Below are 27,398 nucleotides of genomic sequence, written 5' to 3' on the forward strand. Positions count from 1 at the left end.
TGTATTCGCTGCTCACAGTGTGGTCTCCTCTACATTGGGGAGACCAAGCGCAGACTGGGTGACCGCTTTGCGGAACACCTCCGCTCAGTCCGCAAGCAGGACCCTGAGCTTCCGGTTGCTTGCCATTTCAACACTCCCCCCTGCTCTCATGCTCACATCTCTGTCCTGGGATTGCTGCAGTGTTCCAGTGAACATCAACGCAAGCTCGAGGAACAGCATCTCATCTACCGATTAGGCACACTACAGCCTGCCGGACTGAACATTGAGTTCAATAATTTCAGAGCATGACAGCCCCCCACTTTACTTTCATTTTTAGTCATTTTTAGTTATTTTTTCTTCCCTTTTTTTTTTGCATTCCTTTTTACATTTTTTGCATTTATTTCATTTCATCTTAGTTTGTTCAGTTTGCTTACCCACTGTTTTTTTCAGGTTGTTTTTCTTCAGGTTTGCACTTGCTGATGTTCTATATTCAGTATATTCACAACTAATCTGTACTAATGCTTTGTCTTTCAAAACACCATTAACATATTGTTTGCCTTTGCTCCGTGACCTTTTGGTCAGCTATGTGGCCTGGTCCAATCTGCACCTTCTCCTTTGTTATCTCTTGCCCAACCCCCACCTCACTTGTTTATAATCTGTAACTTTTCTAATATTTGTCAGTTCCGAAGAAGGGTCACTGACCCGAAACGTTAACTCTGCTTCTCTTTCCACAGATGCTGCCAGACCTGCTGAGTGAATCCAGCATTTCTTGTTTTTGTTTCAGATTTCCAGCATCCGCAGTATTTTGCTTTTATATCTGTACCATTATGACAGGTTTTATATTAGACATTCCAAGTTTGTCAATCATCAAAACTGGAAAGGATGGAAAGCAACCAGAAACAGGCAAATTAAGTACAGAGGATCTGAAGAGTTTGGGGAGTTCTGCTAAGATGTGGTAAATGTCATTTAATGCATGCAAATGTAGAGAGAATGAGAAATGACAATAGATCGCAGCAATATTAGCTAAGTAGCATTATTTCAGAGGTCAACAGAGATATACTGTTGGATAGGTTGCTGAAGCCACCAGCCCAATCTCTGCACTCCACCAATACTGGTTTCTTGCGCATCCCTGATTTTCATCGGCCCACCATTACGTTCAGCTGCCTAGGCTCTGGAATTGCCTCTCTATATCTCTCCCACTCTAAGACGTTCCTTAAACCTCTCATTGACCAAGCTTTTGGTCACCTACTCCAACATCTCATTATGTGTCAAATTTTGTTTTGATTGCATTCCTATGAAGCTCCTTGGCATATACTACAGTAAATGTACTATATAAATGCATGTTATTCTTGTGTGTACAGCAGTTAAAGAGAGAAAATAGGATCTTGAGGTGTATAGGAGAGGAAAAGAGCACAAATCTCAGGAAGTGATTGAGTTTATACTGATCCTGAAGGACAAGATAAATCGCAATTTGTCTGTAATAATCACAGATTCTACAAGAGGGCATAACTTCAGCTTCGAACAGGGAGGGTGAAGAAATAATTGAGATTTAACTATTTTATGCAAAGGTGTTGATATGTGAATAGGCTACTTTGGGAGGCAGTGATTATTTCAGCAAATTCAAGACAAAGGTGGATGAATCTGCCCCAGAAAATGGCAGAAGAAAAACAAATTGAGAAATTGTCACTGACTCATGTTGGAAGAAGCAATTGTGACCAAAATCTTAATTAAATTGATTGGTTTTAAGAAGGTGGAAAGAGCAATAAAGACGGTAGGGTGTAGGGAAGGGCTGCCAGAGAACGCAGAAGCCGCTGCAGGCTCTCCCAACAATGCTAGGGTGATGGAAATAAAGCATGTACAGCAAGACAGAATTAAAGATCAAAGTGTTTGAGGAGGGATTAGTTGGAGTTTATGACGCGTTGAAGAATGGTGGGCCAGCAAGGAGGTGGTTGGAGAAATCAAGTACTGAGATGACAAAAGTGGAGATGAAGGTGGGAAGTGAGGAAATGTAGGGGTGGAAGGAGTAAACATTTTTGGTTGCTGGTGGGTTGTAGGATTTAAAGCCCAAACTCTGCATCAAACAAGCCAGAAAAGTTTAGCAAAGTCTGATTCAGAATGTGAGGCAAGGGAGAGAGATAGTTAGTGATAAAGGAGTTTATGACAGCGCTAAAACCTATAGCTATAATCTTCTTGATGTTCAGTTCAAGGAAATTTTGACTTATCCTGACTTGATGAAATGAGTGGGCAAAACTGTGGCAGACATAATGAGAGGTCATTCATCAGACCCAATACAGGTCAGAGTATTTCTAAATAGTGAGAATCTAGGAACTGTGAAGGTGGAGAGTGAAATGGGGTCCCTGTACAGAAATCACAAAGAGCTGGTGCACAAGTACAGAAAGCAACTTAAAAAGCAAATGTTGGTCTTTATCTCAAGGGGGCTGGATTACAAATCTAAGAAGATATTTTACAGTTATATAAAGCTCTGGCTAGTCGCCATCTGTACTACTGTGTTCAGTCTGAGAGCTACATCATAACAATGACATATCGGCCTCGAAGTGGGTGCAGCACAGATTTACCAGTGTTTTTTTTTTATTCTTTCACAGGATGTGAGCGTTGCTGAGGCCAGTATTTATTGCCCATCCCCAATTGCCCTCGAGAAGGTGGCGATGAGCTGCCTTCTTGAAATGTGGAGCTAAAGAGGTTAAACTATGAAGGTTACATAGACTAGGCTTCTGTTCCCTTAAGTAGAGAAGATTAAGGGATGATCTAATTGAGCTGTTTAACTCTCCCTACCAGCCTAGTTTCGACTGGGGCAGAAAGGAGATTAACATTACCCCAAAACTGGGAAAGATAAGCCTGTCAGAATCAGTGGTCCACTTGCTGAGTGAGAGCTAACAAGCAAGTTTATAATATTTGGTTTCTATGATTCTAATGTAGGCTTGTGAGGTTATCTTGGAAAGCTAAGTTGGAGTATTTTCAAATGCTTTTCTACAGTACCTAGTTTCTCTTGGGCTGTTTTTGGAGTCCAAGTACACAAATCATTTAAAGCTAGTAGACAGGTTAAAATGTTTTTTTTAAAAAATCTAATGTGTTGTTGGCCACTTTCTCAAAAGGGGTGGAACACAAAGTGTAGGAAGTTATGCTGCAGTTGTATAGGTCAGATTCCATCTGGAGCACTGTGTTCAGTTTTGGGCACCACACCCAAGGAAGAATACATTGGCCTTTGTTTGGGACAGGGCTGCGCAAATTCACCTGAATGTTAGAGGGTTAAAGTAGGAGGACAGGTTGCATAAATGTGGCTTAGATTCCATTGAGTATTCAAGATTGAGGGGTGATCTAATTGAGCTGTTTAAAATGATAAAAGGATTCGATAAGATAGAAAGAAGAGACCATCCCTCTGGTGGGGGAATTACCAATGAGAGGGCATAAGCTTAAAATTAGAGCTAGGCTATTCAGGACTGAAATCAGGAAGCACAAGTCATAGTGAGAGGAGGTAGTTGAGATAATGGATGGGCTAAAAATTGATTAAAAGGAAGCACTAGAGAGGATGGCTGTACTTAAAGTTGATAAGCCACCAGGACCGGATGGATGCCTCCAAGGATGCTGAGGGAAGTGAGGGTGGAAACTGAAGAGGCACTGGCCAGAATCTTCCAATCCCATTCAGATATAGGGGTAGTGCCAGAGGACTGGAGAATTGCAAATGTTGCATCCTTGTTCAAAAAAAAAAAGGATAAACTCAGCAACAACAGGCCAGTCAGTTTAACCTCTATGGCGGGAAAGCTTTTAGAAACTATAATCCGAGACAAAATTAAGAGTCAGTTGGACAAATGTAGATCAATTAAGGAAAGCCACATTGGATTTATTAAAGGCAAATCGTGTTTAACCAACTTTGAGCTTTTCTGATGAGGTAATAGAAGGGGTTGTTGTGGACAATGTAGTTGATGTGGTGTATATGGACTTCCAAAAGATGTTTGATGAAGTGCCATATAATAGACTTGCCTGCAAAGCTGAAGCCCATGGATTAAAATGGACAATGGCAGCATGAATATGAAATTGAGTGAGTGACAGGAAATAGTGGTGAACGGTTGTTTTTCGGTCTGGAGGAAGGTATACAGCGGACTTCTCGGGGGTCGGTACTGGGACCACTGCTTTTCTAGAAACATATAAATAACATGGACTTGGATGTACAGAGCACAATTTCAAAATTTGCAGATGATACAAAACTTGAAAGTATAGCGATGTGGGCATCGCTGATTGTTGCCCATTCCTAATTGCCCTCGACAACTGAGTGGTTTGCTAGGTCAGTTAAGAGTCAACCACATTGCTGGGGGTCTGGAGTCACATGAAGGCCAGACCAGGTAAGGATGGCATATTTCCTTCCCCAAAAAACATTAGTGAACCAGATGGGTTTTAATGACAACCCATAGTAGTTTCATGGCACCATTACTGAGATTAGCTTTCAAATCCATATTTTTTTTTTATTAATTGAATTTAAATTCCACCAGCAGCTATGGTGGGATTTGAACTTGGATGCCCAGGGCCTGTGCCTCTGGATTACTAGTCCAGTGACATTACCACTGTGCCACCGCCTCCCCTGTGAAGAGGATAATAATAGACCTCAAGTGAACAGATAGGCTGGTGGAATGCGTGGACACATGACAGATGAAATTTAATGCACAGAAGTGCGAAGTGATACATTTTGATAGGAAGAATGAGGAAAGGCAATATAAAATAAAGAGTACAATGCCAAAGGGGGTGCAGGAACTGAGACCTGGGAGGGTATATGTGCACAATTCATTGAAGGTGACAGAGCAGGTTGAGAAAGTAGTTAAAAAGGCATACAGGATCCTGAGCTTTATAAATTGAGGCACCGAGTACAAAAGCAAGGAAGTTATGGCGAACCTTTATAAAATACTGATTCAGTCTCATTTCTGGGCACCAATTTTAGGAAGGATATGAAGGCCTTAGAGAGGGTGCAGAAAAGATTTATGAGAACGGTTCCAGGGATGAGGGACTTTAGTCACAAGGATGAATTGGAGAAGCTGAGGTTGTTCTCCTTGATGCAGAGAAGGCCGAGAGGAGATTTAATAGAGGTGTTCACAATCATGAAAGGTCCCGATAGTAGATAGAGAAGAACTATCACCCATTGGAGGAAGGCTTGAGAACTAGAGGACAGAAATTTAAGATGACTGGCAAAAGAACCAAAGGCAACAAGCAGCGAGTGGTTGCGATCTGGAATGCACGCCAGAGCTATGGTGGAGACGACAGCAGCTGAAATTTATATTGCGTCTTTAACGTAATAAAACACTCCTTCACAGGAGCAATATAAAACAAAGGATGACGCTGAGCTACAAAAGCTTGGTCAAAGAGGTAGGTTTAAAGGAATATCTTAAAGAAGAGCTGGAGAGGCAAAGTGGTGAAGGGAGGGAATTCCAGAACTTGGGGCCTAGGCAACTGAAGGCTCGACCATCAATGATGGAGTGATTAAAATCAGGGATGCCCAAGAGGCCAGAATTAGAGGAGCGCAGATATCTTGGAGGGTTGTGGGGATGAAGGAAATTACAGAGAAACAGAGGGATGAGGTAAAGGACAGATTTGAAAGCAAGGATTAGAATTTTAAAAATCAAGGCGTTGCTTGACTGGGAGCCATTGTTGGTCAGCAAGCATAGGGGCGATAGGGGAATGGGACTTGGTATGAGTCAAGACATGGGCAGCAGAGTTTCGGATGACCTCAACTTTATGGAGAGTAGAATGTGGAAGAACAGCCTGGCGTGCATTGGAATAGTCAAGCCTAAAGGTAATGAAGGCATGAATGAGGGTTTCTACAGCAGATCAGCAGAGGTAGGGGCAAAGTTGGGCGGTGCTCCAGAGGTGGAAATAAGCAGACTTAGTGATGTCACGAATATGAGTCTGGAAGCTCATCTTGTGGTCAAATGCAAACAGACCGGCTTAATCTAAGATTGTTGCCAGGGAGAGGGATGGAGTTGGTAGCTGGGGATTCAATCGTGGCTTTCAAAAGGAAATCTGATGAGCACCTGAAGGGGAATAGATTTGCAGGACAACTGGGAAAGAGCAAGAGAGTGGCAGTAGCTAAATTGCTCTTCCTGAGCGCTGGCATGGGCTCAATGGGACGAATGGCCTGCCCTCTATGCTGTAACCATTCTATGATTCCAAAAGAAAGTGATAAAATTTCATAAAAATAAGTCTGTTGAAGAGTTAAAACCTTTGAAATGAATTAACAAAGCTATTGGGAAAGGGTAGGCAGTAATCAGTGAGGTTACCAGTGAAGCAAACATGAACTTAAACCCAACATTCCCCTACTTCCACCTCTGCAACACTGTCAGCTTCTGCCACTTAAAGGTATGTATAATGACTTAACACCTCCAGGCTCCACCACTTTGTTGCATTTTGTTCACCTCCCATTCTCCATAAACTCAGACTTGTACAAAACACTGCCATGCATAGTGTCCCACATTAAGTACCCACTCACCCATCACCTCCTTGGGTGCCAATCCTTCCATTCACTAAATTTGAAATCCTTGTCCTTCAGTCTCTCCAAGATCTTGTCTTCCCCCAAATTAACTAATTAGCCTTATTCTCAAACATTCCATTCAGCTGACTGATTTCTTTCCTGTCACCGCCACACCGTCCCCCACCCATTTTTTCATGCCATCATTTAAGGCAGAGTTAGCTGCCTCTGTCCTACTCTTTGGAACTTCCTCTCTAAAGTTTTTCACTTCTTCACCTTTAAACATCTTCATAAAACCAATCACTTCCACAAAACTTTGAGCCACTCCTTCTAATGTTTCCTTTCCTGGATTCAGCAGCTCTTAATGGTACTATATAAATGAAAACTGTTCTTGTAGAATTTCAGTTTAGGGTACTGAATAACATCCAGTCACCTTGCTGTGCAATGTCTGAATCCCTACAACTTGATCTCCAATAAGTAATAAAAAAATTTTCAATTTTTCAAATACAGTTTCTTTATCTCTTGTAAGGGTTAGTGCCTCTCATCTTTGATGTCTCGAACCTCATTCTTCACCAAGCTCATCTGAAATTCCCACATTTCCTCCACTGTCTGAAGACACCTTCAAGAAGCTCTACATCTTCCTTTGTACCAAATAATTATTTCATTCTCAAACACCTACTTCCCTATAAAGCCAACATCTGTCCAAGCCTTAGAGTTCTGTTCCCATATGAGAAGCTTTTCTAGTACCACAAACACTCCTGTAAATAATTCAACAAAAATCTTATACCCTTGTTTGCTCTCATCTCTCATTTATTTTGACCATTACAGTTCCTCTGAACTGTCCTCAAGTGCCAACACTCTTCCTCCTCCTATTTCCTCACTTTGTTGAAATCAAAATTGATCACATAGTCACATACTCCGAACTCAATTTCTTCATGGGTTCTCAAAACTGTCAAACTCTTTACTCCCTTACTCATTCCCTCCTCCTACATACTGTAAGCTTTTAAAGTACACAGTTGGATTTACTTAATCATCACTTACTGATTTACCTTGTCTTCTGCTTCACGCAATAGCCCTTTACAATGGGCGTTGGTTTGTGAATTTAAAAAAATAGGTTCTGCTATTTTACAATATTTCAGACTCAAAGAGAGGAATTCACTCACACCTTACCTGAGCATAGTCTTTCTCAATTGCAATTCTCTTCTGACTGAAAGTCCTGGAAGACAAAGAACAAAGGTAAGACAATTTGGAAAAGTAGTAGAATATAAGTAATATATTTACAAATATAAACAAAGATGTAAAACCAGAAAATAATTTGACTGATCATTGTGCATTTCTTTCTAACATTGGAAAATGCTCAACTCTGAAAAACATTGTAAAAATACATTGATCTTAAACATAATTTGAAAAGTCAGCCTTATAGCAGAGCCAATATTGTAAATAAGAGACATATGACAAACAGCAAATACATATCTCTAGACTGGAGGCTACAACATCAGAAGACATAGAACCCTTTGCAATGATCAGGAAGATGAAATCTTCGACAGGATTTTTTTTTTTTTTAAAACCTCAATTTACAGATTAGTTTTTACTCTTTTTCTCTTCACTCAAGTTAGACTAAACACAGACCACAAGGTGGATAAATTCCTTTTCTGGTTTTCTTTTTGAACATAAAAATTTACTGTGGTCTACAGATGCAGCTAGGCATTCTTATGAGGTCACATATTTTTGGCAGGCCTGCAGATGTAATGAGAACCATGTAAATTTTAGCGCTATTTTTCGTGCATTTGTGGAACAGCAAGAGATGCTTCATAGAAAACCTCAGCAGATTGTCTTTGTAGTACAGTACCTGATTAATATAATTCTACAAATTATCTTGTACAAAAATGATTATTGTAATTTGGAGGATAATCATTGAAGGATCTAACAAGCTGAATTTACAGAAGAAGATTTCCATATCATCAAATGTTTCTGGCCATGTTTCATCTGTATGCAAATTACATAAACCAAATTGTATTTCTTTAAGCCGATCCTGCTCGTCAGACTGTGTCTAAGAAAAAAAGTCCATCATAAAAATTAAGCAGTCTTTTCTCTATTCAGTTTAGTTGTTGATTTCCTACACCTTTTGCTTTTACTGTTCTGGAAATATATAGCATGGACAAAACAGGAAGATGGACAAAGGTTTTGAATTAGGCATTTTAAAGTTATTAAAATCAATGATACTTAAATGTATATCTGCATTATTAATCATAGCCAGATCATCACTTGCAATAGCTGCTCTATCCGCTCTCGCATCGTTACCACTGGTGTCCCCCAAAGACCTATCCTTGGCCCCCTCCTATCTCTTATCTATATGCTGCCCTTCGGTGACATCATCTGAAAACACAGCGTTAGTTTTCACTTATATGTTGCAAACACCCAACTCTACCTCACCACCACCTCTCTCAATTCCTCCACTGTTGCTAAATTATCAAACTGCTTATCTAACACCCAGTACTGAATGAGAAAAAATTTCCTTCAATTATATATTGGCAAGACTGAAGCCCCTGTTTTTGGTCCCTGCTCCAACTACTTAGCTTCTGACTCCATCCTTCGTCCTGGAAACTGTCCGACACTAAATCAGATTGTTCGCATCCTTGATATCATATCTGACCCCAAGCTGAGCTTCCAACCACATGTCCATGCCATCACCAAGACCACCTATTTTCACCTTTGTAACGTCGCCTGACCGCCCTTGCTTCAGCTCATCTGTTGAAGTCCTCATCATGTCTTTGTTACCTCTAGACTTGACTATTCTAAGGCACTCCTCGTTGGTGTCCCAGATTCTACCCTCCATAACTTTTAAGTCATTCAAGACTCTGCAGCCCATGTCCTTTTTTGCACAAGTCTTGTTCACCTATCATTCCTGTGCCTGCTGACCTACTGGCTCCCAGTCAAGCAACGCCTTGATTTTAAAATTCTCATCCTGGTTTTCAAATCCTTCCATGGCCTCATCCCACCTCATCTCTGTAATCTCCTCCAGCCCCAAAAACCTTTGAGATATCTGCGCTCATCTAATTCTGGCCTCTTGGACATCCCCAATTTTAACTGCTCCACCATTGGTGGCCATGCCTTCAGCTGCCTAGGCCCTAAACTCTGGAATTCCCTCCCTAAACCTCTCCGACTTTCTACCTTGCTTTCTTCCTGTAAGACAGTTCTTAAAACCTCTCTTTGACCAAATATTTGGCCATTTGGTTGCACCAGGTATAACGATGCTGGATAAGCAACTGCTGGAACTCTGGGTCAATATCAAAACTCCTAAGCAAAGCGTTCAGAGTGCCCTTGTTGCACTTCCTTTGAGCATCATTAGAGTGCACCCCAGACTCAAGCTCTCCATAGAAGATTCACTTTGGTAAGCGAGTGTCAGGCATTCTGGCTACATGAACAGCTCAACTCAGTTGTGACTTTCTCAATATGGTGTGGATGCTTGGCATGCCAGCTCGGTGAGCACATCAGTGTCTGGTATTTTGTCCTGCCAATGCTCTTCAGAAGCTTCTGAAGGCAGCTCAATTGAAAGTGGCTGAACTTCTTGGCATGATGCTGGTACACAGTCCAATGTGTACAGCAAAGTGGGCAAAAATATTGCTGTATCGACTTTTGATAGACAAACTCACTCCTCTTTGTTCCCAGATGTTCCCAAATGACATAAGAGGATATGCAAATAGTGTGGGAAAAAGGCTTTGAAGTGGATGATCAACCATGATCATATTGAATGGCGGGGCAGAACCGATGGCCTATCCGGCTCCGATGTTCCTATGTTCAAAGTCCGACAAAGGCTACACTTGCTTTGGCAATTGTTGCATGTGTCTCATCATCAATATAGACAGCTCCAGTGTGTCTGCTTGTGAGATAAGTGAACTTATCCGCTGCTGACAGGTTCTGGTCATGGACTGAAACCTTGGGGTCGAGATAGGGCTCTCCTGGATCAAGCTGGTACATTACTTCCGTTTTCTTTGTGCTGATCATAAGGTTGCAGTTGCCGCATGCATTGGAGAACAAGTTCATGCTGCATTGCCAGTTCGGAGCCAGACATGTGCAGTCATCAGCAAACAGGAAATCACGAAGTATGCCCCTGGAGACCTTCATAATTTTGTATACCTCAACGAAGTCACTCTTCAGCCACCTCTGTTCTAAAGAAAACAACCCTAGTCTATCCAATCTTTCCTCATAGCTGCAACATTCTTGTAAATTTCCTCTGTACTCTCTCCAAAGCAATTATGTCCTTCCTGTAATGTGGTGACCAGAATTGTACGCAATACTCCAGCTGTGGCCTAACCCGTGTTTTATACAGTTCCAGCATTACATCCCTGCTTTGGTATTCTATACCTCCGCCAATAAAGAAAAGCATTCCATATACCTTCTTCACCACTCTATCTACTTTCCTACCACCTTCAGGGATCTGTGGACATGCACTTCATGGTGTCTCACTTCTTCTACCCCTCTCAATATACTCCCGTTTATTGTGTACTTCCTTGCTTTATTTGCCCTCCCCAAACACATTATCTCACACTTCTCTAGATTGAATTCCATTTCCGCCCACTCAAACCATTGATATCATCCTGGAGTCTACAACCATCTTCTTCACCATCAACTACACGGCCAATTTTTGTGTCATCTGCAAATTTCCCAATCGTGCCTCCCACATTTAAGTTCAAATCATTAATATATACCACAAACAACAAGCGACCCAACGCTGAGCCCTGTGGAATACCACTGGAAACTGCCTTCCATTCGCAAAAACATCCGTTAACTATTACCCTTTACTTCCTGTCACTGAGCCAATTTTGGATCCAACTTGCCATATTCCCCTGCATCCCATGGCTGTAACTTTTCTGACCAGGCTGCCATATGGGACCTTGTCAAATGCCTTACTAAAATCCATGTAGACAACATTCACTGCACTACCCTAATCAATCCTCCTGGTTACTTCCTCAAAAAATTCAATTAAGTTAGCAAGGCACGACCTTCCCTTAATAAATCCATGCTGACTATCCCTGATTAATCCGTGCCATTCTAAGTGACACTTTATGCCTTCAGAATTGATTCTAATAATGTGCCCACCACCAAGGTCATTTTTTTTCTTTTCTTATGATCTCTACTCATCCCTAAATTGAACAATTCTTTACGTTTGGAGAATACATTCTTTGCCATTGCTATTCTAGCTCTGATTTTTGTAATGGCAGTAATCATCTTCTGACAAGATGCTTCTCAGGTATTTAAATTGTGATACCTGTTCCAGCTTTTGACCATTTATCTGGACCTCTGCTTTCCCATCATTATTTCTTCCAATCTTCATAACTTTTGTCTTTTATTCATTAATTTTCATTCTGTAAGATTTCACCACTTCATTCACATGTAAGAGGTACACTAAGGTAGAATGGCCAGAAGACTTTTTGAGAAGCATAATGGTCCCATTGGAGAAGGCAAATACCACAAAATGTGAAGAGAACGGTACCATAACTTTCATTACAAACGCATCCAAGATAATGTTAAAGATCCTAGCAAATAGATTCATAGCCAAAGCAAGCCATTACATCAGCTGTGATCAATTCAGTTTTAGGAAGGGTTGTGGAACTAGAGAGGCTTTAGGAGTGATGAGTGTTAAGCAAAATAATCACAGAATAACAGCAAGAAGCATACACAAGCTTTGTGGATTATGAAAAAGTGAACTGGCAAAAGCTGTTGATAGTGCTGGAGACGATCGGAACTGACTGGAGAGATAAAAGAACGATTGTAGCTCTGTACATGGGACAGACTGCTCCAATCAGGATAGTATTTGATGTAAGCTCAAGGAATAGCACCTCATCTTCCGATGAGGAAGTCAGTCTTCTGGATTCATTGAGTTCAACAATTTCAGAGCATGACTGCCATTTTTAATTTTTAAAATTTTTTTTTAAAAAACCTGTCTTAAACTTGTTTTTCATGTCTTTGCTTTCAGACAGAGCTGTTCATTATACTGCCATTAACACTCTCTGGACTAATGCTTCGTCTTATACTACAACTATTAGCACTCGTTTTGCCTTTTATCTTATGACAACAGCAATTTAATCTCTCCTGCCCTCCGCCCTATCACACACCTTCCCTTTTGTTCTTCTTTCTCCCCCCCACCCACCCCCACACCTTTCACTAGATCTAACTTTTGCCAGATCTTGATGAAAGGTCACAGACCTGAAACGTTAATTCTCTTTCTCTCTCCACAGATGCTGAAAAGGGAAGCGATGCAATTTCAGAAAGAAAAATAGCAAAGGGATTCACCAACAATCACATGTTCCTGGAGATTAACATTCCTAAAGTAATACAATGTGGTGTGAGAGAAACTACAACCCCATTTGAAAACACAGCCAAAAGAAATGCAATTTTTTGATGGTACTTCATACAAAGGATGATGGGAAAAAATGTAGACTAGAAGCCCGAGGAGTGAATGAAATCAATGTGTAAAGTGATGTGACCCTAAACTGTCTTAATGTTTCTTTTTTCCTTTTTCTGAACCCAAAAAACAAAATCCAAGGAATTTCATTTTTTCCCCTTTGGGGAAGGTGTCACACACATCAGAGGTGCAAAGATATAAGATTCACAGAGTAACTCTAAAGAGTTTTGGAAAACAGACTTTGTCTTTAAAATCAGAACCTTTATTTTTAAATAGTGAACAATGGTCCAAAATGGCCAAAGAGAAGGGGATTAACGTTTTATATATTCAAATAGTCTATCAAAGATAAAGAACAAATCATCAAAGCCAAAAGGTGATAATAAACCCCATCTCACACCTATCATATAAACAGTCCAGAATTGAATGTCTTCTTCTAAGACAAAGGAGACGTAAAGTAGCCACATCCGAGGCCATTGTGCGATCACCATGGGAAAGAAACCAGAATGTCTCCCGACAGGAAATCTCCTCTGCACCTGTCTGGTGCAATTACATCCTTTGTGTAATGAGGTGACCAGAACTGTACACAGTACTTAGGTTGTAGCCTAACCAGTTATACAGTTTCAGCATAACCGCCCTGCTCTTATATTCTATACTTCAGCTAATAAAGGAAAGGATTCCATATGCCTTCTTAACCACATTATCGGCCTGTCCTGCTACCTTCAGGGATCAGTGGACATTCACTTCAAAGTCCCTTACTTCCTCTACACTTCTCAGTGCTTTCCCATTAATCGTGTATTCCTTTGTCTTGTTTGACCTCCCCAAATGCATCACCTCACACTTCTCCAAGTTGAATTCCATTTGTCACTTTTCTGCCCATCTGACCAGACCATCAATATCTTCCTGCAGCCTAGTTACCCTCCTCACTATCTACCAAATGGCCAATCTTTGTGTTGTCCACAAACTTCTTGATCATGCCCCCTACATTTACATCCAAATCGTTAATATACACTACAAAAAGCAGGGGACCCAGTACGGAGCCCTGCTAAACGCCACTAGAAACAGCCCTCCAGTCGCTAAAACATCCGTCAACAATTACCCTTTGTTTCCCGCCACTGAGCCAACTTCGTATCCACCTTGCTGCATTTCCCTGGATCCCATGGGACTTTTTTTTTTAAAAAGACAGTCTGCCATATGGGACCTTGTCAAAAGCCTTGCTAAAAATCCATGTAGACCACATCAACTGCACTACCCTCATCTATCTTGTTACTTCTTCAAAGAATTCGATCAAGTTGGTCAAACAAGATCTTCCCTTAACAAATCCATGCTGACTATCCTTGATTAACCTGTGCCTTTCTAAGTGACAGTTTATCCTGCCTCTCAGAATAGATTCCAATAATTTGCCCACTACTGAGGTTAGACTGACTGGCCTGTAATTATTCAGTCTATCCTTCATTATTATATTGTGACAAGAGAGAATTTATGATTTGGCATGAGTCTTGTTTCTGGAAGGTTTTAAAAAAATTTTTTAAACATTTAATTTTTAAATTTAAAGTTTAAAAATTTTTTTTATTCCTATGTAACAGCTGTAAACCAAAATCCCTTCCCCCCCCCCCCCGTTAACTGGTTTTTGGATGTGTGTGTGTGTGCGCATGAGGGCTAGGAAAAAAAAAAAAAAGAGCTTTAATATCTCAGTTCATATAGATATATTTACTTCATTAGTGGGTTAAGAATTGATTTTATAGTAAACGGTTAATTTTGTTGTTCATTAAAAAAATCTGGTTGGTGTGCTTTATTCTGGGGACAAACAGAGTATCTAAGCGGCTGTTTCGATCAGTGGGAAAATTTATTGATATGCTGTGACCTGTGGAGAAGTGGGACTGAATTAACAGTGCACTCCTCCCGCCTTGGTCGTAACAATATAAATGTTAAGTGAGTATGCCAGAACATGGCAAATCCAACAGAACATAATAAATTATGAAGTTATCCATTTTAGAAGGAAAAATAAAAAAGCAGTATTATTTTTAAATTGGAGAGAGACTGGAAAATGGTGATATTCAGACGCGCCTAGAGGTCCTTGCATATGAATCACAGAAAGTTAACATGCGGGTAAAGCAAACAATTAAGAAAACAACTGATATTTAGCTGTTATTACAAAAGGGATTGGAGCACAAGAGCAAAGAAGTCTTACAACAATTATATAGGAATTTGGTGAGACCATTCCTGGAGTACAGTGTATAGTTCTGGTCTCCTACTTAAGGAAGGAGTGTGCGCAACGAAGGTTCATTAGATTGACTCCTGGGATTAGAGGATTTTCCTATGAGGAGAGGTTCAGTAGACTAGGGCTATATTCCCTAGAATTTAGGCAAATGTCAAGTGATTGCATTGAAACATGTAAAATTCTTATGGGCTTGACAGGGTAGATGCCAGGAGCATGTTGCCCCTGACGGGGAAGTAAAGAACTAGGGATCGGCCATTTCGGACCGAGACAAGATGATATTTATTTGCTCAAAGAGTTGTGAATCATCGTAATTCTCTAACACCAAAAGCTATGGATGTACAGTAGTTGAGTATATTCAAGACAGAGATTGATGGAGCATTGGATCTTAATGAAATAAATGAATAGAGGGATACTGTAGGAAGGTGGAGGTGAAGTAGATCAGCCATGATCATAAAACACCACAGTTGCAGTCACATATTGTTAAATGTTTATTTTCCTGATTTTGTTTTTTTTAAATAAACAACAAAGCCCTAATAAGACTTCTTTGATTAAAGTTTTTCTTGGTGTAATTATTTCTTCATTTTATCCTAAGTTATCTAGCTCCTTACAACTGTTCCAATGCAGACATGCCGATTCATTCCTTTAGGAGATCATGACAATACAGCTCAGCAACATTTCCACTTGTTTCAGTGGCCCATAATGTAGCATATTCCAGCTATTAGGGAGCCCATCATTCCTCCCTCCTACAGGTAGCAAAGCCAAGACTTCTAAAATTAAGACAAAATAATGTTTAATTTTCATGCAAGTTACATGTTTTAGAATAAAAATTGAAAAAGGGTAGGAAAATAGGGGAGGGGAGTAAATTACTTTTTGATTAAAACCACCCTCTATTTAGTACAATATTTTCCTCTGGAAGATTTTGTACAAAAATGCTTATATTCATCATTCACTGGTTTTCTCCCACCCAAATGGGATTAGAATAGTTAGGTGCGTGATGGCTGGCACAGACACGATGGACCAAAGGGCCTGTTTCTGTGCTGTATAACTCTATGACTCTATGACTCACTAGGCTGTTCCAGTGATGTCACTGACAGGCATTGCTCCTGTACACCTAGAATAGGGACCACAACTTTAAACCAGCTGGAGAGGCGTAGAACACAAAGAACAGTGGGAAACATGGTTCCATCGTCCTGCAAATGAATGTTATATAAAATTGTTTCCTTTGGAGCCACTCCAAAATAAATAGGGACCGGTTGTGAAGAGTTATATCCGACTTGAAATGGAACTTGTTTCGTTTTCCCACAGATGCCGTCAGACCTGCTGAGTGTTTCCAATTACATAGGGACCTCCCAGTCAGTGACATCACTGCAGTGACCTAGCAGGAAGGAAGCCCCAATTGAAGGGCTTCTATTTGGCTAACTAGGTTTTGTTAAAAATGTCACAGAATAAAAAAATGCTGTAAGGAAAATTATTTTAATACATAAAGGGATAAATAAATAAAGCAAAAATATTTTGAATAGAAAGTACTCTTCCCTAAACTTTGCTCATCAGTAAGTGGACCAGTTTCAACTGGTATGCAACTGCTGTCTGACTCATTGACTTACCATGCAATGACATTTTTATTGTCCAACCCTTCCGAAATACTGGAAGTGCAATCAGAAGCACTGTAGTACCATGTACATCCGGATGTTGAATGGTTTATATTACAAAATCAATGTAAGCTTCTTAAAATGAACATATTATGGCAAACATTCAAAAACTTCAATGGACTTTTGGAATATTTAGTTGAATTGTTGCTATCTTGACTGTATGGAATTAGTTTATTCAGTATGGTTACTAGCATGTATTGAACGTTTTATGCAATTATGGCTTCACAGTCCAGACGTTTAGACTGAGTACCCACTGCAGATTTCCGTGGAAGAGAGATTTTCACCTATATACAAAATTCATCAGACTTTGTCTCATGTATCTCTGAAATACCAGTCCTTTGAAATACATAAATTTCCTAGAGAAATGAAAGTCCTATTCAGACCTGTTTTAATTAATGTGATTTTGTTTACTTCTACTATTCTGTAGATTTAAAACACATCAAGTTACAGTCTTTTAAAATGGCATTCACCTGGCAATGCTTGCGAGGGGTTGAGGAGTGTGGGAGTGGGGTTTGGAAGGGGGAAGTGAGAAGGCAACAGTATTTGGAAGGATAGTTACATTCTAAGGTTACTACCTGCAGCGACCCTATGTTCAACAAAAGTAGCGTTGACTCCCCAATTAGTTATTTTAATTTTTACAAATTCATGTTTTTTCGATTCTTTCATGGGCATTGCTGGCAAGGCCAGCATTTATTGCCCTTAACAACAGAGTGGCTTGCTGGACCATTTCAGAGGGCAGTTAAGAATCAACCACAAAGCTCTGGGTCTGGAGTCACCTGTAAGCCAGACCAGGGAAGGACAGCAGATTTCCTTCCCTAAAAGGACATTAGTGGGTTTTTAATGCCAATGATAGTTTTATTAGAGACTAGCTTTCAATTCCAGACTTTTTAAAAAATTAATTAATTGAATTTAAATTCCACCAGCTGCCATGGTGGAATTTGAAGCCTGGGCCTTTGGATTACTAAGTCAGTGCCATTACCACTTCAGCAACGTCTCCTCTAATAGCTTGTCTGCTACTATTGAGAGATTATTTAAATGTAAAGAAAGTATTTATTTCCTTAAATGACTTTTTTTGAATTGGATTTTTGAAAAAAATTGAGCAAAATTCCCTTCCTGTTTACATGAGACAAAATCCATTACAGTTTCCACCATATGGGAAAACGCAGCAAATAATGTGACAAAAACAAAGCCTTCTTAGGCATTTTCCAGATCCTTGGGAAAATAAACCTTTTTCAGGCTTGCATGTTTTTTTTAAAATTCATTTATAGGATGTGGGTGTTGCTGGCTAGGCCAGCATTTATTGCCCAACCCTAACTGCCCTCAAGAAGGTGGTGGTCAGCTGCCTTCTTCAACCACTGGTAGGGAGTTCCAGGATTTTGACCAAGCGACTGTGAAGGAACGGCGATAATAGTTCCAAGTCAGGATGGTGTGTGACTTGGAGGGGAACTTGGTGTTCCCAGCATTTGCTGCCCTTGTCCTTCTAGTTGGTAGAGGTCACGGGTTTGGAAGATGCTGTCAAAGGAGCCTTGGTGCGTTGCTGCAGTGCATCTTGCAGATGATGCACATGGCTGCCACTGTGTGTCAGTGGTGGAGGGTGTGAATGTTTGTGGCTGGGGTGCCAATCAAGCGGGCTGCATTGTCCAGGATGGTGCCGAGCTTCCGGAGTGTTGTTGGAGCTGCACCCATCCAGGCAACTGGAGAGTATTCCATCACACTCCTGACTTGTGCCTTGTGGATAGGCTTTGGAGAGTCAGGAGGTGAGTTACTCGCCGCAGGATTCCTAGCCTCTGACCTGCTCTTGTAGCCACAGTATTTATACAGCTAATCCAGTTCAGTTTCTGAACTGAACCCAAGAGCTAGATCCAACTCCTTCTTGAAAACATACAATGTTTTGGCCTCAACTGCTTTCTGTGGTAGTGAATTCCACAGGTTCACCACTTTCTGGGTGAAGAAATTTCTCCTCATCTCAGTCCTGAAAGGTTTACCCCATATCCTTAGACTATGACCCCTGGTTTATTTTTATTTTTTTAATTTTGAGATACAGCACTGAAACAGGCCCTTCAGCCCACCGAGTCTGTGCCGACCAACAACCACCCATTCATACTAATCCTACATTAACCCCATATTCTCTACCACATCCCCACCATTCTCCTACCACCTACCTACATTAGGGGCAATTTTTAATGGCCAATTTACCTATCAACCTGCAAGCCTTTGGCTGGTTCTGGACTCTCCCACCATCGGGAACATCCTTCCTGCATCTACCCTGTCAAGTCCTGTTAGAATTTTATAGGTTTCCATGAGATCCCCCCTCACTCTTCTGAACTCCAGAAAATATAATCCTAACCGACTCAATCTCTCCTCATACGTCAGACTCGCCATCACAGAAAGTCTGGTAAACCTTCACTGCACTCCCTCTATAGCAACAACATCCTTCCTTAGATAAGGAGACCAAAACTGCTCACAATATTCCAGGTGTGGTCTCACCAAGGCCCTGTATAATTGCAGCAAGACAGCCTGCTCCTGTGCTCAAATCCTCTCGCTATGAAGGCCAACATACCATTTGCCTTTTTTACTGCCTGTTGCGCCTGCATGCTTACCTTCAGCAACTGGTGTACGAGAACACCCAGGTCTCACTGCATATTCCCCTCTTAGCTTATAGCCGTTCAGATAATAGTCTGCCTTCCTATTTTTGCTACCAAAGTGAATAACCTCACATTTATCTACATTATACTGCATCTGCCATGCATTTGCCCACTCACTCAGCTTGTCCAAATCACTCTGAAGCCTCTCTGCATGCTCCTCACAACTCACACTCCCATCCAGTTTTGTGTCATCTGCAAATTTGGAAATATTACATTTGGTTCCCCTCATCTAAATCATTAATAGTGGGGGTTTCAGCGATGGTAATGCCATTGAATGTCAAGGGGAGATAGTTAGATTCTCTCTTGTTGGAGATGGTCATTGTCTGGCACTGTTGCAGTGCGAATGTTACCTGCCACTTATCAGCCCAAGCCTGGATAATGCAGTATTTCCACACGGACTGCTTCAGTATCTGAGGAGTCGCGAATGGTGCTGAACATTGTGCAATCAGCGAACATCCCTACTTCTGATCTTATGATTGAAGGAAGGTCATTGATGAAACAGCTGAAGATGGTTGGGCCTAGGACACTACCCTGAGGAACTCCTGCAGTGATGTTCTGAAGCTCAGATGATTGACCTCCAACAACCACAACCATCTTCCTTTGCGCTAGGTATGACTCCAACCAGCGAAGAGTTTTCCCCGATTCCCACTGACTTCAGTTTTGCTAGGGCTCCTTGATGCCACACTCAGTCAAATGCTGCCTTTATGTCAAGGGCAGTCACTCTCAGCTCACCTTGAGTTCAGCTCTTTTGTCCATGTTTGAACCAAGGCTGTAATGAGGTCAGGAGCTGAGTGGCTCTGGCGGAACCCAAACTGAGCATCACTGAGCAGGTTATTGCTAAGCAAGTGCCACTTGATGGCACTGTTGATGACACCTTCCATCACTTTACTGATGATTGAGAGTAAGCTGATGGGGCGGTAATTGGCCGGGTTGGACTTGTCCTACATTTTGAATACAGGACATACTTGGGCAATTTTCCACATTGCCGGGTAGATGCCAGTGTTGTAGCTGTATTGGAACAGCTTGGCTAGGGGCGCGGCAAATTCTGGAGCATAGGTCTTCAGTACTATTGCCAGAATATTGTCAGGGCCCATAGCTTTTGCAGTATCCAGTGCCTTCAGTCGTTTCTTGATATCACGCAGAGTGAATCGAATTGCCTGAAGTATGGCATCTGTGATGCTGGGGACTTCAGGAGGACGACGAGATGGATCATCAACATGGCACTTCTGGCTGAAGATTGTTGCAAATGCTTTAGCCTTATCTTTCGCACTGATGTGCTGGGCTCCCCCATCATTGAGGATAGGGATATTTGTGAAACCGCCTCCTCCAGTTAGTTGTTTAATTGTCCACCACCATTCACGGCTGGATGTGGCAAGATTGCAGAGCTTAGATCTGATCTGTTGGTCATGGAATCGCTTAGCTCCGTCTATCGCACGCTGCTTATGCAGTTTGGCATGCAAGTAGTCCTGTGTTGTAGCTTCACCAGGTTGACACCTCATTTTGAGGGATGCCTGAGGTACTTAAAATAAAGAAACATTGGGTTTACCTGCGGCTTAAGTTATAAGCAATAAATTGCTTTCATTTCATCAGCTTTTATTCAGAGTCTTTTTCAAGTTGTCAACTTTGGCTAGCTTTCTAGGTTGGTGTGTATGAGAACATTCTGATGCAAGGTCATCGACCAGAAATGTTAACTGTTTCTCTCTCCATCGATCCTGCCAGACCTACTGAAAACTTCCAGCAGTTTCTGTTTTTCTTTCAGATTTCCAGCAACTGCAATATTTTGATCTTGTAGCAAATCTAATGTCCTTGCCACAAATTTAATTAAATAGAAACGGAAACAAAACAGTAACCTCTACAACAATTACAGTAATGGTAGTTTTGATCTAATTCAGAAATTGTAAATATTCTGAAGGATAGTCAGCAATGTAATGTAGAATTTATTGCCACGAGTTTATATTCATTAATTTCAGGAATTGTGTATATGGACTTTCAAAAGGTATTTGATAAGGTACCACATATTAGGCTTGTTAGCACAATTGAAGCCCACAGGATAAAAGGGACAGCAGCAGCATGGATACAAAATTGAATAAGGAACAGAAAACAGAGTTTTGGTGAATGGCTGGTCATTTGGATTGGAGTGACCTCTGCTGTTGTTGATGTACATTAATGACTTGGGGTACAGGGCACAATTTTGAAATCTGTAGACGACATGCAACTTGGAAATGTAGTAAACAGTGAGGAAAGTAGTAACAGACTTCAACAAGACGTGGACAGACTGGTGGAACGAGTGGACACATGGCAGATGAAATTCAATACAGAGAAGAATGAGGCGATACATTTTGGTAGGAAGAATGAGGAGACACCATGCAAGCTAAATGGTAAAATTTTAAAGAGTATACAAGGACAGAGACCAAGAAGCCCAATGTGAAAAACCACATACACAATTCCTGAAATTAAAAAATACCAACTCATGATGTGGCAATAAATTCTACATTACTTTGCTGACTATGCTTCAGAATATTTACAATTCCTGAATTAGATCAAATATGCCATTACTGTAACTGTTGTGTAGGGGGTTACACTTTTGTTTGAAATGAACAAACATGCCTTTATACAATGCCTTAAATCTATCCAAAGTGCTTTACAAGCAATAGATTGCTTTTATGAAGCACAACATTGTTATGTAGGTAAATGTAGCAGCCTATTTATGTATAGCAAGGCTCTCAAGAGCAGCAAGCAAGATAAATAATCACAATCTGTTTCTGCTGTTGTTGTTGAGGCAGGAATGTTCGACACAAGGAGAACTCCCTGCTCTTGAAATAGTGCCACAAGATTTTTTACATCCATCTGAGCAAGCAGATGGGGCCTCATTATAACACCTCATCTGAAAGATGGCACTTCTGATAATGCAACACTCCCTCAGCAACCTAGATTCAGATTAACGAGTACAATACAATTCTCTCCTCCCCACCCTAACCACAACGCATTCAAAAATATTCAAGAAATTTGATTTGATTTAGAGATACAGCACTGAAACAGGCCCTTCGGCCCACCGAGTCTGTGCTGACCATTAACCACCCATTTATACTAATCCTACACTAATCCCATATTCCTACCACATCCTCACCTGTCCCTATATTCCCCTACCACCTACCTATACTAGGGGCAATTTATAATGGCCAATTTACCTATCAACCTGCAAGTCTTTTGGCTGTGGGAGGAAACCGGAGCACCCAGAGGAAACCCACGCAGACACGGAGAACTTGCAAACTCCACACAGGCAGTACCCAGAATTGAACCCGGGTCGCTGGAGCGGTGAGGCTGCGGTGCTAACCACTGCGCCGCCCTAATTAGACCTCTTCTCCAAGTTAAATGAAGTTCCAAACATTTTAACTATACATTAATATTGAAAATATTACCAATTCAATACTTGAATTACTTTATCTTGCACATTATACTCTGATAGATTGAAAATTATTCAGAACTCTGTTGATATTTCAGTGAATTAAGTCACTGTGTAAAACTCTGCTCCGCTTTGGATAATAACTCAACTATTTTGCATTTTTCACCCATGAGATCCATAACAATATATAATTGCACTCAACCTTTATCAACTAGATTTGGTGCAGGCATTACGGTTAGGTATTCCAGAGTCTGCTGCAATGCTTAATTGCTCACTTGGCTTTTCCCTTTAATGTCACTGTTTAAGTACTCCCTTGGGGGGGGGGGGGGGGGGGGGGGGGGTGGGGAGAGAAAGGGGGCGAGTGCAAGACTAGGGTAGAGGGGACGTGGTTTAGAGACCTGCTACCCGAACCAGAAAGGACCAGACGACGGGTGTCGGGTTCGGATCGGGTCGGGTCCAGGTTGAGTTGGGTCGGGTCCAGGTTGAGTTGGGTCGGGCTGGACACACACACGTTAAGTGCTTTGCTGGTAAGTATTGAAATTAAAACAAAAAAAACTTACCTGAACTGGGAGCCCGGGATGAAACTGAGTCTGTGCAGTGAGCGAGTGACGTCACTGTGAAGTCATCATGCATGCACTGCAGCTTCTTGCAGGTTCAGTGACAGGAAGGTAAGTAAACGGATGGTCGGATTGGGCCGGGCTCGGGGCAAAATTGGAGGGACTCAGGCGGGGTCGGGCTCGGGGCCGCTGTGCTTCGGTCGGGTTCTTTTTTCCCGACCTGAGCAAGCTTCTAGCGTGGTTCCTAAATTTGTAAACTCCAGAAGTCAAACAGCAATTACAACAGCTTGTAATTTTCGTGCTTCAGGTTGGATTGGAACACAATCACAAAATTACTGCCTTTCATTCTGTTTTCTGAAGTGCAATAGATGCTCTCAAAATTTTGAAACTAGCTAAAATGTAGAACATTTATTGGTAGAACTTTATGAAATGAATATTCTCTGGTTGGCAAAACAGCTTCATGATCATTTTGTCCAACAGCTTAATCAGTAAGAGTTTTTATTAATCTCTCATTTAATCACAAGTTACTAAGGGAAAAAATCCTCCATGTTTATTTTTTCCCCCAGTACAAGCAGACTTGAATCATATTTGGACAACATCGCACCAATTTTCAACTTTCCAACTGGGTGTCAAACTGGTGTCGCGGATCAACCAGACTTTTTCGAAACTGACTCTCCGTTCCCTTGAAATGAATGGAAAGTAAAATAAGGCTTTTCAATAGCAGGCAACCTATCCACAACATAATTTTTACAGCCAGATGACAAGCTGAAAATTTACCCCCACCTTTAAAGACCACCTGACATCTGAGATCTGACAGGCTTCATTACAGTGGTCTTGAAGACTTTGTACCACATAATGCTTTAAATCACTATGTACTTAATCCAAACATACTTAATCCTGTTAAGTCTAAGAGAATTCTGAAAAATCTGTTACCTACTTTACAGGAGTGCTGTCATTGTCTGAAATATAGGATAGCAATATAAATGGTCCATCTTTTGCTGATGTGTTACTACAATCCTTAACTTTAACGCATGAATTGGAGAAAAGCAGAGCAGTTCACATTGCAACTGGAAATTCTAAATTAGTCCATTAAAATAGTATAACTGCCAATGAAATATACATTTTATTAATTATGATTCAAAATAGTTTTCTCTTAGTCTGCCCAAATTTGTCAAGTTGAATTTTAATGAACATTCACAGCACTGTACTATGCAAATACTAATATCTAAGCAATTCTGCATCATGAGGCTCAAAGTAACTTCTCTCTACTAATCTAGAACAGGCAAAACCAAGCTAAGTCCAATACAATTTTATCAATATTGCTCTTTCGTACAAAATTAGCGTGCTAAAATACAGCCCTCATTCCTACAATTGATGTTCATGAACTAGGTGGACCACAAAATTATGATGCATTAGCATAATGCATTACACAAGATCCAAGACAATATCTACTCATAGACAGCACATTATCTCAGGAAGCTGAGATAAAAGCACAGTGGGTGAAAATCATGCCCACGCAATCACTAATGCACCTGTCCAGTACTTAACTGCACAAAAATGGCAAATCACCAAGCTGGATGGAGCTATGTGCTTCCCCACAGAAAGGAAAAACAAGTGTTCTCCTCGGTCACTTGTATGCACCTCCCAGCAGCACTGGTTGAGGCCCAAGACCAGCTTGCGTGTGGTCATGATTGGGCAAACTGGGGGGGAAAAAAATCACTTGCAAGAAATTTTTAATCATCCTCCACTACACAACACCAAAAGTTACCTGTTCTTCCACTCGCCATACTAAAAGCTATCTCTACAAATGGTTCAGAAAAGGGTCAAGGGAATCACTGTGATACAGAGAAGAACATATAGAAATACGTTAAAAAGGGTGATCGGGGGAAGAGGGATCCCCAGAAAAAGTGAGAGCCAAAACAGAACAGTTTAAGAAAAAGAGAACAACAGTATGAGTGCAGTCAGAGAAGAGGCAAGAACCATAATAGATGAAAATAGGCTCAGACCTGAGGATAACCCAAAAATATTCTTGATAATTATTTCCTCCATATAGTCACAGGGGAGGACATAGAAAACATGCTTTCCCCCAACAGAGATAACCCAGTATTTTTTCCATTAGCTTAAACTTCATAGCAACCAATCAACATTCTATGTGCTTCATACATTTTATAAGAGGTAAAACTATTATACATAAGTTCAAGAGAACTGTCTAAATCCAATCTACAATGCATTGTACATAACGTGATTTCTTAAAGGCATATAGAACCATCTAACTGGTATCACTTTAACTAACTATGTTAACGAGGAATAAAAACAGGGCTGGATTTTATAGAGGCCTCGATGTCAGGATCCGTGGCGGAGGGAGGACCTGAAGATTGCCTTGGACGAGGCCTGCCGCGGACCTCGACACCGCAGGGCCTGTCCCGATAATGTCGGAGGCGGTGAGGCCTTATGGCGGCCCCCCACCTCCGCTCGGCAACGGGACCATAATTTAAATATTCAAATTCATTAAATTACCTGAGTTAATGATATTCCCGTCGCCTCCTGAAGTGCCGCAATAAAATCTTCATCCCGGCGACCAACACTGCCGTGCCTTTGGATCCCCGCCCGGGGAAACAAGGCGCAACACCTGTGGTGGGCGGGGGGGGGGGGGGGGGGGGGGTGGTTTAGCAGGTAGGTTTCTCAGTGCAGGAGGGCAGCAGAGGGGTCAAACTATTCTGATTGGTGGAAGGGATGGTGGGAAGGGGTTTGTGAACTTTTCGGGGCGGGGGGGAAGTCAGGTACACAAGGCAAGTATTTTTGGGTGGGGTGGGGGGAAAGTGCGCAAGGAATGAGTGTACTGTTAATGGTGGGGGGGGGGGGAAAAAAGAGAATGGGAGAGGGGCTGGAAACATGTAATTTTTTTAAAAATCGGTTTTATTAACCTTTCTCTTTTTAAATTAAATGTAAGGGCAGTAAGCCCTTTAAAAATGGCGCCGGCACCTGCGCAGTGGTACCGGATGCCGTTGCCGGCTCGCTCACCCCCTCCACGTCATCGGGGAGGGAGCGGTCTGCCCTGGCCATGTAAATGAGCCGCCACGCATTATCGCAGTGGCTCCGCGGAGTAAAGCCCGCGTGTGTGGGCCACCATCTTTTACGGCAACATAAAATTCAGCCCATAATCACTCCTTCCCTTCTTCCGATTAATAATAAACAAATCTGTAACTGTCAAAAGGATATTAAAATTATCTTTCAAATCATTTAGCATTTTAGAACAAGTCAGTCAAGATACCACTCTTCCACTATCCTCCTGGCCTCAGCATTTTTAGTATTTGCCACCCTGAACCACAGTTCTCTAATTATTTTGTAATACAATACTGCACTGGGCACTAGGGGAAGGTGCAAGAAAAATCTGAGGGGTGCAGGAGTGGGTGTGGGCTGGCTTTGTGAGGATCCCCCCTTTTTTTTTTCCTCCTTGCCCTACTGGTAAAGCAACCAACTTGGCTTTTTCACAGATAGCCCATTGAGACCAGAAACCTGACCATCACAACCACCTGCTGTCTGGCTGCCAATGTTTTAGAGCAAATTAGTTGACTTTTGATGCTCTCAATCTTAGAGTTCAGAAAAATAACCATTCTTTCAATTCCCAGCACCTAATAAAGCAGTATATGCTCAATATTTCTACATTCTTAGGATAGTCAACCTCACTGAAAAGGCAGCATCCTTCAAATATCTTCCCTCAATCATAAGTTCCAAAGTATAGCTGTGCACAGACAACTCCACAATGGTCAGCTCCATTATCAACTCCTCTGATAATGAAGTAATCCATGCCAGCCTACAGCAGAATTTGGATAATATCCAAGCTTATGCTGACAAGTGGTAGAAAACATCTGTGATACACAAGTGGTGGGTAATGACTGTCTTGAACAAGAGAAAGCCTTGCTGCCTCCTCCTAATTTTCAAACATTATATACAGAACAAATTCCATGCAAATCAATTTCATAGCCACTTCAGCCAAAATATACAATTGGCAAAATACTGTGGATGCTGGAAATCTGAAAAATAAACAGAAAATGCTGGAAATATTCAGGTC

General features: G+C 41.3%; 1 protein-coding gene across 3 annotated transcripts in view; it reads right to left on the reverse strand.

The window, feature by feature from the left end:
• The window catches only part of LOC137371212 (F-BAR and double SH3 domains protein 2-like), a 262,204-nt gene that overhangs the window by 225,574 nt on the left and 9,232 nt on the right, over positions 1–27,398 (reverse strand). For all 3 annotated transcript variants that reach the window (XM_068033385.1, XM_068033386.1, XM_068033388.1), the window contains exon 3: positions 7,619–7,664. In XM_068033385.1, coding sequence (XP_067889486.1) covers positions 7,619–7,664 — 46 coding nt within the window. The remainder of the gene's footprint in view (positions 1–7,618; positions 7,665–27,398) is intronic.

Source organism: Heterodontus francisci, chromosome 6 (genome assembly GCF_036365525.1).
Source record: "Heterodontus francisci isolate sHetFra1 chromosome 6, sHetFra1.hap1, whole genome shotgun sequence".
Taxonomy (NCBI): domain Eukaryota; kingdom Metazoa; phylum Chordata; class Chondrichthyes; order Heterodontiformes; family Heterodontidae; genus Heterodontus; species Heterodontus francisci.